The following is a 15,448-nucleotide window of genomic DNA, read 5'->3' as shown; positions in this document are numbered from 1 at the left end:
AAGACCGTCTGCTTGCCTGAGGGTGAGGGTTGAAGTTCCCCATGAGATAGACACAGGTATTGCAGGTCCCAGACTCTGGTTCTGTGGAGAAGAACCTTTGGTTCTGATGGCATATGGGAAAGATGTCTTGTCCCCCTTGGCGGCAGATATCATCTCTGGCTGCGAGCAGGGAACTGGGAAGCATGTCCTTGGCTGCTTGAGTCTCTGGGCCAATCTAGACAGACCTCAGAGGCCCAGGGGTGGCTTGCAAGGGACAGAAATGCCAGTGCGAGTGTCCTTACCCAGCTGGAATCAGGAAAAACTGTGGAGTGCCAATCCAAACACTTTGGATTGCGAGAAATGAGGAGCACTGCGGTTTTGGGTTTGTCAGACTCCCTAATGGGGCAGGCTTGTGGCCGGGAGACAAGGGCCAAGGGAAGCAGCTCTGACAGGGGCCCAGGAAGACGGGAACCGTTTCAGAAGGTACGTCAGCGCGCTGCATGGCATCTTCACCTTTCCCTTCTCTTCCATGACCTTGCGCCCTCAACCAGAGGCTGCTGTGCTCCTGAGGCACAGACTCCTGCATAATGAGGGAAGCCCCTCTCAAAGGGTGGCCAACAGAGGAGACAGAGGCTGTCATTTGCTGTTCCTAAGGAAATCATGATTTCAGAGCTATGTGACTTTTCTCTATCTCAGTCAGAGCTTTCGCTCAATTCGACACTGGGGATAGCAGGTGACTTAGCTGATATCTGTGCCCACCCCTCCAGTGGTTCTCAAAAGTGGCCGCCCATTGGAATCACCCAGAGAGCTTTGAAGACGCCAGGGCCCAGGAAACAAGAAAGACACCCTCAGTGGGGATAACGTGGAGTAGGATTCAGGCATGCATATTTAGTCAGACTCTCCGCCTGAGTCCGGTGTGGATCTAAGGGACGAATCTACCAAAGACCCGCTTGGGCACTCTGTCACCATGCGTGTATTGATGCGGTGGGGCTGGGTGTGTCAGAGAGCCTGTACTGACTGGGAAGCATGGAAGACACCAAGCTTCCCTTGACTCAGTGAACTCAACTGGGATCAGGCCGTCCGCTTTTCCAAACCATCGACACGCTTAGCAAAGAAAATGGCAGGCACAGGGTCATATTTGAGAGAAGTTTATTAGGATTGAAAGAACATTTGAAAACACAACTTACACAGGACATTTGGCCACGAAAATGAACAAAGCCATGAGAATAGTCCCCATCAGAATTGGCACCGAAATCAACCCACAGAGTCAAGGCATCTCATCCCAGGACAGGGAACAGTTTAAAGTCTGCAAAGCACGGCTTTGAAATCGTTTCCCATTTTCCCCAAATTCCAAAATTAGTGGAGAAAGAGACTCAATTGCTAGTTTCCCATTCTCCTCTAGTTCAAAGTCAGCCCGCGATTGGACTCCATGAGATCCAATGGATTTCAATTGAAAGGAACTTCTCATTCCAGTGTGAGAAGTCCCCTGGGGAAGGCGCCTTCTACTACCATAAGGAAAGCAGGCAGCGTTGGCCTGCGTGTCCCCAAGGATCATGTGGGTTTGCAGAATCTGTGCAGCCAGCAGCTCTGGGGAGTGGCTGCTTCCCGAGCAATAGGCTGCTCCCTGGGACTCGTCCTCCTGACTCAACAGTCCCCTCCAGGTCTGCTGGGGCCAGAGGACAAGGCTTCATGGCCATGAGGTGTCTCCCTCCCAAACGCTCTCTTCAGAGGAAGAGGAAACCTGAAGGTCCTCGTAGAGGACACTCGGTGGGACCAGGGAACGCTGTCCCTCAGACTTCTGTAAGATGGGAGGGCTTTCCACAGGACGGCTTGTCTTCTCAGCAGGATGGAAGGAGGGAGCTGTCAGGAACCTGGAGCTCCACCAGCCCTTGTCTGATCTTGTGAAGAGCATTCTGAGGGGCTGGCCTGGAACGTGGTGCAGTGGTGGACGATGGGGCACCGTGCAGGGCTGCACAGCGCTCAGGGGAGGCGTGTTGTGGCCAGGCTGGAGGCCACTGCCTTGCAGGTCGCGAGGAGCCTTCCTGGCGACTTGGGGTGCCTCGTCCGCTGAACATGGGGGAGGCTGGAGAGTCTGGACAAGACCCTGATGTGGTCTCTGAGGGCTCCTCTGGGGGCTCTGGCAGCGACCGAGTCTCGGTTTCTTTGGGAGGTTCTGGCCAGTGTGAATGGGGAGCCGAGGACCTCTCTTGCCTGCTGCCTGGATGCTGATTTTGCAGTGCCGGTCCCAAAGATGGGCAGCAGGCTGTTGGCAGGGATGCGACTGGACATCCAGAGACCGGGCTTGTGCCTGGGTGTCGGGGGTGTGGCCCAGGCCTTGCGTCTTGCAGGCGGCCTGGGGTTCTTCCGGGGACAACCAACTGGGCGTCTCGTCTCTTAGCTGGACCATGACGGTAGGGTCCTGGGCCCAATGTGGGGACGCTCGGGGAGGGCTTGGAGGGACAGAAACTTCCCTTCCATGCTCAAGTCCTCGAGGGGAGAAGAGGCTCACTCCAGGACTTTGGATGGCAGATCCTGCACAGCCAGTGGACGTCCTGTCGGGTGTCCTCACAGGCAGCCTCCACAGGAGCTCGAGGCCCGGCTCGGTTTCCCTCTTGGTTGTGTGGACCGGCAGTGGCCTGTTTGCATGCTGGAAGACAACACAACACACAGAGACCACATATGAGAACTGGCTCCCCTTCAAAGACAAAGTCAAAGCAACCAAAGAGAAAGGCCAGAAGAAAGCCAAGCACTTATCCCGTTCAACCGAACAGGACAAGCTGTACAAGTGATCCGTTGCAACGGGATGAGGGACTCAGCCTCAGTGGTGCCCAGTAGAGAATGAAGGACAATATTCCCTTGCTACGGGTTGACGTCAGAGAGGAAACGAGAAAGCTTCCTCATCGCCAACGTCTCCACCTGAGGAAGCGGACAGGAGCTCTTTCACACACTGTTGTGGGGAACGGACAGAGAGCTAAGGCTGTGGGGGAGGCAGTTGGGTGACTGAGGTGTTTGCAGGCCCCATTTGGGGGTGTGTGCCAGCATTGGAAGATGCCTCTTCTTCCATCACGGGTTCCACCCCGGGGAAGCTTCTGATGAAAGTCCCTGCACATCCCCCACGGCAGAGGGTTGAGAGACTTGCAAGGAATGGTGTCCAACCAGAGAAAGCAAGAGCAGGGACATCTGAAGAGCATGCTGACTGATCCCCTTGGCGGGCACGGGAGGGAACAAGTCCCTCTCCCAGCAGGGGCTGGAGGCAGATTGGGGCTCCCCAGAAGAGCGCAAGAGGGGGCACCTGGGGACACTCACCCTCACGTAGTCACAGGACTCTGTCCCTTCCTTCCAGCTCGGCTGCTGCCTCCCTTGGGGTCTCCTGGGAAACCTCTGCACCAGAGCCTTCCTCCGCTGCTCGTCTTGCCTGCACAAGAAAGCACGTGAGCTGGGAGCAAGTTCCTTTTCCCATCCCGAGTTGGGCCAGACCTTGAGGCGGCCCAGACCGCCTCCATGTGGTATATGGAGACGGGGAGGGAAGCCCTGGGCCTTTGTCCCACCCCCGATTCGTCCCCCTACCCCAGACAGCTTTTCTGGAGGAGTCCTTTCCGTTAGAGCCCGTTGCTCTTCTGTGGCTCTTGGGCGAAATTCCCAAATGTTCCCCACCCCCCTTAGGGACCGAGCCGGAGGAGAACCAGCTGCTGAGTGTGGACCCTGGAGGAGAGGGAGCTCCTTTCCCTTTCTCTCCATGTCGCTCTGCTTGTCTGGAGTGGCCGGTGTGCCCGGGGTGCAGGCGGAGGGACACGTGTGTCTGCTTAGATTTCAGCCCAAAGCTTGCTTCCAAGCTCCCAGGGTGCTCACCTTTGTCTTTGCTCCCTCTCTCTCTCCGCCTGGCTGGAGGGCCGCGGGATGGGCGGGACCTGCTGAGGCCGTGGTTCCAGGTTCTCCTTCAGCTTTCTGGAGCCCAAGGGCTGGGGGGCAAGGGCCCCGTGCCAACGCTTCATGGGGCACCTCAGGCTTCTCGCGTGGTGCCCAAAGGCTCCGCAGTCTTTGCACTTCACCTGCGGGGGCAGAAGGACATGGTCACCGAGGCAAGAGAAATCACAGGCCGCTTTCAAAGCGGGCTTTGTCAGCACACATTTCGAGAGGAGGCTATTGGCTTGGGACAGGGGACTTGACCTATGGCAGTGGGCGTCAGGACGGGGAAGAGGGTGTGGTGCCTCCCAGAGCCTAGGGTCGGGAGGGACACGGCAGGGAGGACTGGAGGTCTCAGGGTGAGGACGAGGAGCCCGATGGAAAGACTGAGACCAACACCCAGCTGGACGTGACAGCAAATAGGAAGCGAGCTTGTTCCTCCAAGTCTCTGAATGGACCCGTGGGCTTGGTTTGGAGGACCCAAGACAGCGGGGCCTTGCCCGCGGAAGGACAACAGACTTATGGAGACACAATGGTCCCTGTCAGACCCTGCCCCTGGAGTCCAGGCCATGCCCGCTTCCCCACAGACCCAAGCCCCCACTTACCCTGGGATCCTCCTCCTCTGCCGGGGGAACCCTCGGCCCCGCTGCTCCCTTGGGTTGCTTCTTCCGTTTCTGGGCCTTGAGCAGGCTGGAAGGCCAGTGCCGTGTGGAAGGATCCGCCATCTGCCCCACCTGTGCGGAGCCTCACCTCCGTCTCCCCGAGGACTTGCTTTCCGGGGTTCCTGAGTCCAAAGAAAAAGAAAACGATCAGACACACACACGGAAAAAAGTCCCTCTCGCACCTCCGTCTCCGAGGCTGGGTGAAGGGACCTCTTTGATCACTGAGTCCAAACACATTCGTCGCAAAGGCATCTCTCCCTCCCACATATGTTCTCACTCTCACATGACTCCCTCCCGCCCGAATAGGACTCTGACCAAGACAAGACCCAGGAGGCATCCATGGTGACTTTGGAATGGCCTCCTTGAGAGACGGGTTTGAGAGACTCGCCTTGGGTGCTTCGCGATGCGGTGTGCTTGGACCAAGGAAGACAGGATTGCGCCAGGTGTGCACGAGAACAGAGGCTAGATTTCACGCCTGGGCACACGTATCGGAAGATCAAAAGCAACGTATGCCTTCCTCTTGAAAGTTTGAATCTCCGCATTGACATCAAGGGATGCGATTTGGCAATTGAAATTCACACGCAAAAAAGATTTGCCCCGCCACTGGACGGGAAGCTTCACAAGGTCGGCAGGGCCCAACCCGTCTTCTTTTCTGTTTGGCCTTCGTGCCCCATTTCTAACTACTTTCCAAACCATGCCAAATGAGTACGTTTGCACCAAATAGGAACAAATCCATTCACGAGGCTTGAATTGCCCATCGCCCAAGCCCCGAGGTTTCCCTACCTTTTCCCTCCCGACCCCTCACTCCTCAGGGTCTGTTTGCTTTGGAACTGGAGAAATGGTGTATTTCCTCAGTGGCTGTTCACAAGACTCCTATGAAAATCCCACAATCCTTGCCCTAGTGCCTAAAGCCATAGCCCTCCCCATTTGAGGACCACGTTGGTAAAGGAAACCCACCTGAAAGCGAGCTGTGCTCCTCGTTCCGTCCGTAGACTGTAGAAAGGTGGGTGCAGGACCAACTGCCCAGGCCGTGGGGCAGCTTCCCAGGGGCCTGCGGAAGGGGGAGTGTGGGAGGGTCCTTTGCGGTCAGGCTTTTATAGGGTTTCCAGGTCACGTGACCTTGTGAGGGGGATCTCAGTCGATCCGTCTAATCTACCCACCCCCGGTCGAAGCAAGTCCTGAGGCCATGACCTCTCCTCTGTCGCTTAGCCTTTGCAGGCATTGGAAAATTTCGGGCACGCAGGTGCCTAATTTGAAGACTCTCTCTTCTCTGTAAGAAGAGGAAACGTTTGTGCCCATTCCCGTTTCTCTGCGCGCTTTGCCGTTTTGTTATTGTGGTAGAGTTTGCCTTAGAGGATTTGACTCTTTCAAGACCGGGAGGCCTAGAGTTTCACGGCACTGAGTCCATGCACGTTGCTGTGCGAACGTCCCTGTCCTCCATCTCCCCAGCTTTGCATTCTCGCCACCTGGAAGGCGTTATCCAGGAAACCCTACCCCTTCCTTCCTCCCTCCCTGCACATCCTCCCTCCCCCATTCTCCTTTGGATCTCTGTGAGTTGGATGACTCTAGGAATTCACAGCCAAGACCTCCTTCTGCATCTGTCCTTCCGGCACTGGCTTCCGTCATGCGGGTTCCTGTGAGTCAAATCACTGTATTGCTAGCATTGCCGTGGATCACCTGGGGCGTCCTTTCTGAGTCACCTCGGTCAGTGGTGAATATTGGCCTTCTGTGCCCCATTGCTCATCCTCCAGGGGTCAGTCTCTGTAGAGGGTTAGGCAGGTGTCTGTGTTTTGATTCGGACCAGGGGACAGTTAGGAATGGAAATCCCCAATGATCTCTCCCGGGCCACTTCTCCCGGCTGCCAAGATACCATCTCCCGCTCCAAAGCAGGTCACCCAGGATGGCTCCCACTCAGCGGAGGGGAGGGTCTCCATCGGATCCTCTTGTGGGCACCCTGGGGATTTCCCACAGTTTGTGATTTGCATCCCTTTGCAGCTGTGTGGACTTTTCAACTGGCATTTCAGTAATAATTTATGAAAGTGCTCCAAGGACCTGGGTCCGGGGCCCTGTAGCCATGGCGTAGTGGTCCCATCCTGGTGCCCTTCCCCACGGGCAGCAGGGTCCCTGACAAATCTCCCGCAGTAGCCCGGGGAATCCAGGTGGCCTCCTTGCATTCCAAGGAATGTGTGGTGCCCCATGACCCTCCACTGGCCTTTAGTGTCCTTCGGGCCCTCCTTCCATTAAACCAGGCTGGCACCTGATCTTCTCATGACAACTCTCCCAAGCCCCAAGAACTTGGATCCTTTCTAAGAAAAAAAAGATACTACCCCGTCCCTATCCCTGTCACACCTGTACCTCTACAATGTTCCATAGACTGCTTCTGCTCCTCTTGTTTCCGTGATTCAGTTTTCCATTGTGTCCTCGTCTTTAGGAGAAGGCCCCCTGGGATTTATCACGGCATGGAAGCATGCCCCGTTCATTAGAAGAGAAAGCACTTTGCTCCTTCTTGAAAGATGCGTGATGCGTTAAGGAGCACTTCTTTCCATTTCTATGCCTTTCAAGGAGAGGCATTTATAGTTTTGCAGAAAACTCCACAAGGGTTTTCCTAGATTGAATATAGACCTCTATTGACTTTGGGACGCAGGGCTCCTGTCAGCAATGCCTCTTCTAAGTGGTGTTTTTTAAGGAAATTCGACACGAATGGTACGTCTTTTGTTAGTTGGATTTAGTAGTTCGCTGACGTTGTTGAAAGAGGCTGTCCATCCAGAGAGTTGCTCTAGGATGTTGCTCGGATGTGCCATGTAGACAACAGTATCACCGGCCAACACCAACTCTTTGGGGTTTTCTAGGCAATAGTGTCTCGGGCCACCACTTCTCCTGCATCCGGGCCCTCGCAGAGGGTACAGCGCAGTGTGGAGCAAAAATAGACAGCGTGGGCTCCTTCTTTGCTTCCCTGTGTTTAGAAGCATGCCGTTGATCTGAAAGTGTGGTGTTTGGTCTGAGAATGTCCAGTGTTTCATCCGTCTGTAATTCATGCAGAGGTTCCGTCCTTTCTTTGCCCTCCTCCTAGGTTGAGAGTTATTTTCAGGACGATAATGGTTCGGATTCGCCTCCCTCTGTCTTTTCTCATCCTTGTTCCCCTTGGGATTCACCAAGAGTTGTCCTGGTTCTCTCCAGCATCGTTCTGGCTTCTACTGGTTAGTCTTCATCCTGCACAGTGAACAGAGCTGCTCTCTGTCTTAAGACCGTCTGCTTGCCTGAGGGTGAGGGTTGAAGTTCCCCATGAGATAGACACAGGTATTGCAGGTCCCAGACTCTGGTTCTGTGGAGAAGAACCTTTGGTTCTGATGGCATATGGGAAAGATGTCTTGTCCCCCTTGGCGGCAGATATCATCTCTGGCTGCGAGCAGGGAACTGGGAAGCATGTCCTTGGCTGCTTGAGTCTCTGGGCCAATCTAGACAGACCTCAGAGGCCCAGGGGTGGCTTGCAAGGGACAGAAATGCCAGTGCGAGTGTCCTTACCCAGCTGGAATCAGGAAAAACTGCGGAGTGCCAATCCAAACACTTTGGATTGCGAGAAATGAGGAGCACTGCGGTTTTGGGTTTGTCAGACTCCCTAATGGGGCAGGCTTGTGGCCGGGAGACAAGGGCCAAGGGAAGCAGCTCTGACAGGGGCCCAGGAAGACGGGAACCGTTTCAGAAGGTACGTCAGCGCGCTGCATGGCATCTTCACCTTTCCCTTCTCTTCCATGACCTTGCGCCCTCAACCAGAGGCTGCTGTGCTCCTGAGGCACAGACTCCTGCATAATGAGGGAAGCCCCTCTCAAAGGGTGGCCAACAGAGGAGACAGAGGCTGTCATTTGCTGTTCCTAAGGAAATCATGATTTCAGAGCTATGTGACTTTTCTCTATCTCAGTCAGAGCTTTCGCTCAATTCGACACTGGGGATAGCAGGTGACTTAGCTGATATCTGTGCCCACCCCTCCAGTGGTTCTCAAAAGTGGCCGCCCATTGGAATCACCCAGAGAGCTTTGAAGACGCCAGGGCCCAGGAAACAAGAAAGACACCCTCAGTGGGGATAACGTGGAGTAGGATTCAGGCATGCATATTTAGTCAGACTCTCCGCCTGAGTCCGGTGTGGATCTAAGGGACGAATCTACCAAAGACCCGCTTGGGCACTCTGTCACCATGCGTGTATTGATGCGGTGGGGCTGGGTGTGTCAGAGAGCCTGTACTGACTGGGAAGCATGGAAGACACCAAGCTTCCCTTGACTCAGTGAACTCAACTGGGATCAGGCCGTCCGCTTTTCCAAACCATCGACACGCTTAGCAAAGAAAATGGCAGGCACAGGGTCATATTTGAGAGAAGTTTATTAGGATTGAAAGAACATTTGAAAACACAACTTACACAGGACATTTGGCCACGAAAATGAACAAAGCCATGAGAATAGTCCCCATCAGAATTGGCACCGAAATCAACCCACAGAGTCAAGGCATCTCATCCCAGGACAGGGAACAGTTTAAAGTCTGCAAAGCACGGCTTTGAAATCGTTTCCCATTTTCCCCAAATTCCAAAATTAGTGGAGAAAGAGACTCAATTGCTAGTTTCCCATTCTCCTCTAGTTCAAAGTCAGCCCGCGATTGGACTCCATGAGATCCAATGGGTTTCAATTGAAAGGAACTTCTCATTCCAGTGTGAGAAGTCCCCTGGGGAAGGCGCCTTCTACTACCATAAGGAAAGCAGGCAGCGTTGGCCTGCGTGTCCCCAAGGATCATGTGGGTTTGCAGAATCTGTGCAGCCAGCAGCTCTGGGGAGTGGCTGCTTCCCGAGCAATAGGCTGCTCCCTGGGACTCGTCCTCCTGACTCAACAGTCCCCTCCAGGTCTGCTGGGGCCAGAGGACAAGGCTTCATGGCCATGAGGTGTCTCCCTCCCAAACGCTCTCTTCAGAGGAAGAGGAAACCTGAAGGTCCTCGTAGAGGACACTCGGTGGGACCAGGGAACGCTGTCCCTCAGACTTCTGTAAGATGGGAGGGCTTTCCACAGGACGGCTTGTCTTCTCAGCAGGATGGAAGGAGGGAGCTGTCAGGAACCTGGAGCTCCACCAGCCCTTGTCTGATCTTGTGAAGAGCATTCTGAGGGGCTGGCCTGGAACGTGGTGCAGTGGTGGACGATGGGGCACCGTGCAGGGCTGCACAGCGCTCAGGGGAGGCGTGTTGTGGCCAGGCTGGAGGCCACTGCCTTGCAGGTCGCGAGGAGCCTTCCTGGCGACTTGGGGTGCCTCGTCCGCTGAACATGGGGGAGGCTGGAGAGTCTGGACAAGACCCTGATGTGGTCTCTGAGGGCTCCTCTGGGGGCTCTGGCAGCGACCGAGTCTCGGTTTCTTTGGGAGGTTCTGGCCAGTGTGAATGGGGAGCCGAGGACCTCTCTTGCCTGCTGCCTGGATGCTGATTTTGCAGTGCCGGTCCCAAAGATGGGCAGCAGGCTGTTGGCAGGGATGCGACTGGACATCCAGAGACCGGGCTTGTGCCTGGGTGTCGGGGGTGTGGCCCAGGCCTTGCGTCTTGCAGGCGGCCTGGGGTTCTTCCGGGGACAACCAACTGGGCGTCTCGTCTCTTAGCTGGACCATGACGGTAGGGTCCTGGGCCCAATGTGGGGACGCTCGGGGAGGGCTTGGAGGGACAGAAACTTCCCTTCCATGCTCAAGTCCTCGAGGGGAGAAGAGGCTCACTCCAGGACTTTGGATGGCAGATCCTGCACAGCCAGTGGACGTCCTGTCGGGTGTCCTCACAGGCAGCCTCCACAGGAGCTCGAGGCCCGGCTCGGTTTCCCTCTTGGTTGTGTGGACCGGCAGTGGCCTGTTTGCATGCTGGAAGACAACACAACACACAGAGACCACATATGAGAACTGGCTCCCCTTCAAAGACAAAGTCAAAGCAACCAAAGAGAAAGGCCAGAAGAAAGCCAAGCACTTATCCCGTTCAACCGAACAGGACAAGCTGTACAAGTGATCCGTTGCAACGGGATGAGGGACTCAGCCTCAGTGGTGCCCAGTAGAGAATGAAGGACAATATTCCCTTGCTACGGGTTGACGTCAGAGAGGAAACGAGAAAGCTTCCTCATCGCCAACGTCTCCACCTGAGGAAGCGGACAGGAGCTCTTTCACACACTGTTGTGGGGAACGGACAGAGAGCTAAGGCTGTGGGGGAGGCAGTTGGGTGACTGAGGTGTTTGCAGGCCCCATTTGGGGGTGTGTGCCAGCATTGGAAGATGCCTCTTCTTCCATCACGGGTTCCACCCCGGGGAAGCTTCTGATGAAAGTCCCTGCACATCCCCCACGGCAGAGGGTTGAGAGACTTGCAAGGAATGGTGTCCAACCAGAGAAAGCAAGAGCAGGGACATCTGAAGAGCATGCTGACTGATCCCCTTGGCGGGCACGGGAGGGAACAAGTCCCTCTCCCAGCAGGGGCTGGAGGCAGATTGGGGCTCCCCAGAAGAGCGCAAGAGGGGGCACCTGGGGACACTCACCCTCACGTAGTCACAGGACTCTGTCCCTTCCTTCCAGCTCGGCTGCTGCCTCCCTTGGGGTCTCCTGGGAAACCTCTGCACCAGAGCCTTCCTCCGCTGCTCGTCTTGCCTGCACAAGAAAGCACGTGAGCTGGGAGCAAGTTCCTTTTCCCATCCCGAGTTGGGCCAGACCTTGAGGCGGCCCAGACCGCCTCCATGTGGTATATGGAGACGGGGAGGGAAGCCCTGGGCCTTTGTCCCACCCCCGATTCGTCCCCCTACCCCAGACAGCTTTTCTGGAGGAGTCCTTTCCGTTAGAGCCCGTTGCTCTTCTGTGGCTCTTGGGCGAAATTCCCAAATGTTCCCCACCCCCCTTAGGGACCGAGCCGGAGGAGAACCAGCTGCTGAGTGTGGACCCTGGAGGAGAGGGAGCTCCTTTCCCTTTCTCTCCATGTCGCTCTGCTTGTCTGGAGTGGCCGGTGTGCCCGGGGTGCAGGCGGAGGGACACGTGTGTCTGCTTAGATTTCAGCCCAAAGCTTGCTTCCAAGCTCCCAGGGTGCTCACCTTTGTCTTTGCTCCCTCTCTCTCTCCGCCTGGCTGGAGGGCCGCGGGATGGGCGGGACCTGCTGAGGCCGTGGTTCCAGGTTCTCCTTCAGCTTTCTGGAGCCCAAGGGCTGGGGGGCAAGGGCCCCGTGCCAACGCTTCATGGGGCACCTCAGGCTTCTCGCGTGGTGCCCAAAGGCTCCGCAGTCTTTGCACTTCACCTGCGGGGGCAGAAGGACATGGTCACCGAGGCAAGAGAAATCACAGGCCGCTTTCAAAGCGGGCTTTGTCAGCACACATTTCGAGAGGAGGCTATTGGCTTGGGACAGGGGACTTGACCTATGGCAGTGGGCGTCAGGACGGGGAAGAGGGTGTGGTGCCTCCCAGAGCCTAGGGTCGGGAGGGACACAGCAGGGAGGACTGGAGGTCTCAGGGTGAGGACGAGGAGCCCGATGGAAAGACTGAGACCAACACCCAGCTGGACGTGACAGCAAATAGGAAGCGAGCTTGTTCCTCCAAGTCTCTGAATGGACCCGTGGGCTTGGTTTGGAGGACCCAAGACAGCGGGGCCTTGCCCGCGGAAGGACAACAGACTTATGGAGACACAATGGTCCCCGTCAGACCCTGCCCCTGGAGTCCAGGCCATGCCCGCTTCCCCACAGACCCAAGCCCCCACTTACCCTGGGATCCTCCTCCTCTGCCGGGGGAACCCTCGGCCCCGCTGCTCCCTTGGGTTGCTTCTTCCGTTTCTGGGCCTTGAGCAGGCTGGAAGGCCAGTGCCGTGTGGAAGGATCCGCCATCTGCCCCACCTGTGCGGAGCCTCACCTCCGTCTCCCCGAGGACTTGCTTTCCGGGGTTCCTGAGTCCAAAGAAAAAGAAAACGATCAGACACACACACGGAAAAAAGTCCCTCTCGCACCTCCGTCTCCGAGGCTGGGTGAAGGGACCTCTTTGATCACTGAGTCCAAACACATTCGTCGCAAAGGCATCTCTCCCTCCCACATATGTTCTCACTCTCACATGACTCCCTCCCGCCCGAATAGGACTCTGACCAAGACAAGACCCAGGAGGCATCCATGGTGACTTTGGAATGGCCTCCTTGAGAGACGGGTTTGAGAGACTCGCCTTGGGTGCTTCGCGATGCGGTGTGCTTGGACCAAGGAAGACAGGATTGCGCCAGGTGTGCACGAGAACAGAGGCTAGATTTCACGCTTGGGCACACGTATCGGAAGATCAAAAGCAACGTATGCCTTCCTCTTGAAAGTTTGAATCTCCGCATTGACATCAAGGGATGCGATTTGGCAATTGAAATTCACACGCAAAAAAGATTTGCCCCGCCACTGGACGGGAAGCTTCACAAGGTCGGCAGGGCCCAACCCGTCTTCTTTTCTCTTTGGCCTTCGTGCCCCATTTCTAACTACTTTCCAAACCATGCCAAATGAGTACGTTTGCACCAAATAGGAACAAATCCATTCACGAGGCTTGAATTGCCCATCGCCCAAGCCCCGAGGTTTCCCTACCTTTTCCCTCCCGACCCCTCACTCCTCAGGGTCTGTTTGCTTTGGAACTGGAGAAATGGTGTATTTCCTCAGTGGCTGTTCACAAGATTCCTATGAAAATCCCACAATCCTTGCCCTAGTGCCTAAAGCCATAGCCCTCCCCATTTGAGGACCACATTGGTAAAGGAAACCCACCTGAAAGCGAGCTGTGCTCCTCGTTCCGTCCGTAGACTGTGGAAAGGTGGGTGCAGGACCAACTGCCCAGGCCGTGGGGCAGCTTCCCAGGGGCCTGCGGAAGGGGGAGTGTGGGAGGGTCCTTTGCGGTCAGGCTTTTATAGGGTTTCCAGGTCACGTGACCTTGTGAGGGGGATCTCAGTCGATCCGTCTAATCTACCCACCCCCGGTCGAAGCAAGTCCTGAGGCCATGACCTCTCCTCTGTCGCTTAGCCTTTGCAGGCATTGGAAAATTTCGGGCACGCAGGTGCCTAATTTGAAGACTCTCTCTTCTCTGTAAGAAGAGGAAACGTTTGTGCCCATTCCCGTTTCTCTGCGCGCTTTGCCGTTTTGTTATTGTGGTAGAGTTTGCCTTAGAGGATTTGACTCTTTCAAGACCGGGAGGCCTAGAGTTTCACGGCACTGAGTCCATGCACGTTGCTGTGCGAACGTCCCTGTCCTCCATCTCCCCAGCTTTGCATTCTCGCCACCTGGAAGGCGTTATCCAGGAAACCCTACCCCTTCCTTCCTCCCTCCCTGCACATCCTCCCTCCCCCATTCTCCTTTGGATCTCTGTGAGTTGGACGACTCTAGGAATTCACAGCCAAGACCTCCTTCTGCATCTGTCCTTCCGGCACTGGCTTCCGTCATGCGGGTTCCTGTGAGTCAAATCACTGTATTGCTAGCATTGCCGTGGATCACCTGGGGCGTCCTTTCTGAGTCACCTCGGTCAGTGGTGAATATTGGCCTTCTGTGCCCCATTGCTCATCCTCCAGGGGTCAGTCTCTGGAGAGGGTTAGGCAGGTGTCTGTGTTTTGATTCGGACCAGGGGACAGTTAGGAATGGAAATCCCCAATGATCTCTCCCGGGCCACTTCTCCCGGCTGCCAAGATACCATCTCCCGCTCCAAAGCAGGTCACCCAGGATGGCTCCCACTCAGCGGAGGGGAGGGTCTCCATCGGATCCTCTTGTGGGCACCCTGGGGATTTCCCACAGTTTGTGATTTGCATCCCTTTGCAGCTGTGTGGACTTTTCAACTGGCATTTCAGTAATAATTTATGAAAGTGCTCCAAGGACCTGGGTCCGGGGCCCTGTAGCCATGGCGTAGTGGTCCCATCCTGGTGCCCTTCCCCACGGGCAGCAGGGTCCCTGCCAAATCTCCCGCAGTAGCCTGGGGAATCCAGGTGGCCTCCTTGCATTCCAAGGAATGTGTGGTGCCCCATGACCCTCCACTGGCCTTTAGTGTCCTTCGGGCCCTCCTTCCATTAAACCAGGCTGGCACCTGATCTTCTCATGACAACTCTCCCAAGCCCCAAGAACTTGGATCCTTTCTAAGAAAAAAAAGATACTACCCCGTCCCTATCCCTGTCACACCTGTACCTCTACAATGTTCCATAGACTGCTTCTGCTCCTCTTGTTTCCGTGATTCAGTTTTCCATTGTGTCCTCGTCTTTAGGAGAAGGCCCCCTGGGATTTATCACGGCATGGAAGCATGCCCCGTTCATTAGAAGAGAAAGCACTTTGCTCCTTCTTGACAGATGCGTGATGCGTTAAGGAGCACTTCTTTCCATTTCTATGCCTTTCAAGGAGAGGCATTTATAGTTTTGCAGAAAACTCCACAAGGGTTTTCCTAGATTGAATATAGACCTCTATTGACTTTGGGACGCAGGGCTCCTGTCAGCAATGCCTCTTCTAAGTGGTGTTTTTTAAGGAAATTCGACACGAATGGTACGTCTTTTGTTAGTTGGATTTAGTAGCTCCCTGACGTTGTTGAAAGAGGCTGTCCATCCAGAGAGTTGCTCTAGGATGTTGCTTGGATGTGCCATGTAGACAACGGTATCACCGGCCAATACCAACTCTTTGTTTTTTCTAGGCAATAGTGCCTCGGGCCACCACTTCTCCTGCATCCGGGCCCTCGCAGTGGGTGCAGCGCAGTGTGGAGCAGAGATAGACAGTGTGGGCTCCTTAGCTGCTTCTCTGCGTTCAGAGGCATGCCGTTGATCTGAAAGTGTGGTGTTTGGTCTGAGAATGTCCAGTGTTTCATCCGTCTGTAATTCATGCAGAGGTTCCGTCCTTTCTTTGCCCTCCTCCTAGGTTGAGAGTTATTTTCAGGACGATAATGGTTCGGATTCGCCTCCCTCTGT

General features: G+C 55.4%; 1 protein-coding gene across 1 annotated transcript in view; it reads left to right on the top strand.

Annotated features, from left to right (window-relative positions):
• The first annotated feature begins 13,953 nt into the window (after positions 1–13,953).
• Positions 13,954–15,448, top strand: part of LOC106823816 (zinc finger protein 705A-like) — a 45,978-nt gene continuing 44,483 nt past the window's right edge. The window contains exon 1 of the mRNA XM_070499971.1: positions 13,954–13,965. Coding sequence (XP_070356072.1) covers positions 13,954–13,965 — 12 coding nt within the window. The remainder of the gene's footprint in view (positions 13,966–15,448) is intronic.

Source organism: Equus asinus, chromosome 27 (assembly GCF_041296235.1).
Source record: "Equus asinus isolate D_3611 breed Donkey chromosome 27, EquAss-T2T_v2, whole genome shotgun sequence".
Lineage (NCBI taxonomy): Eukaryota > Metazoa > Chordata > Mammalia > Perissodactyla > Equidae > Equus > Equus asinus.
Note: the sequence above shows the minus strand (reverse complement) of the source record. Positions and strands in the feature narration are given on the sequence as shown.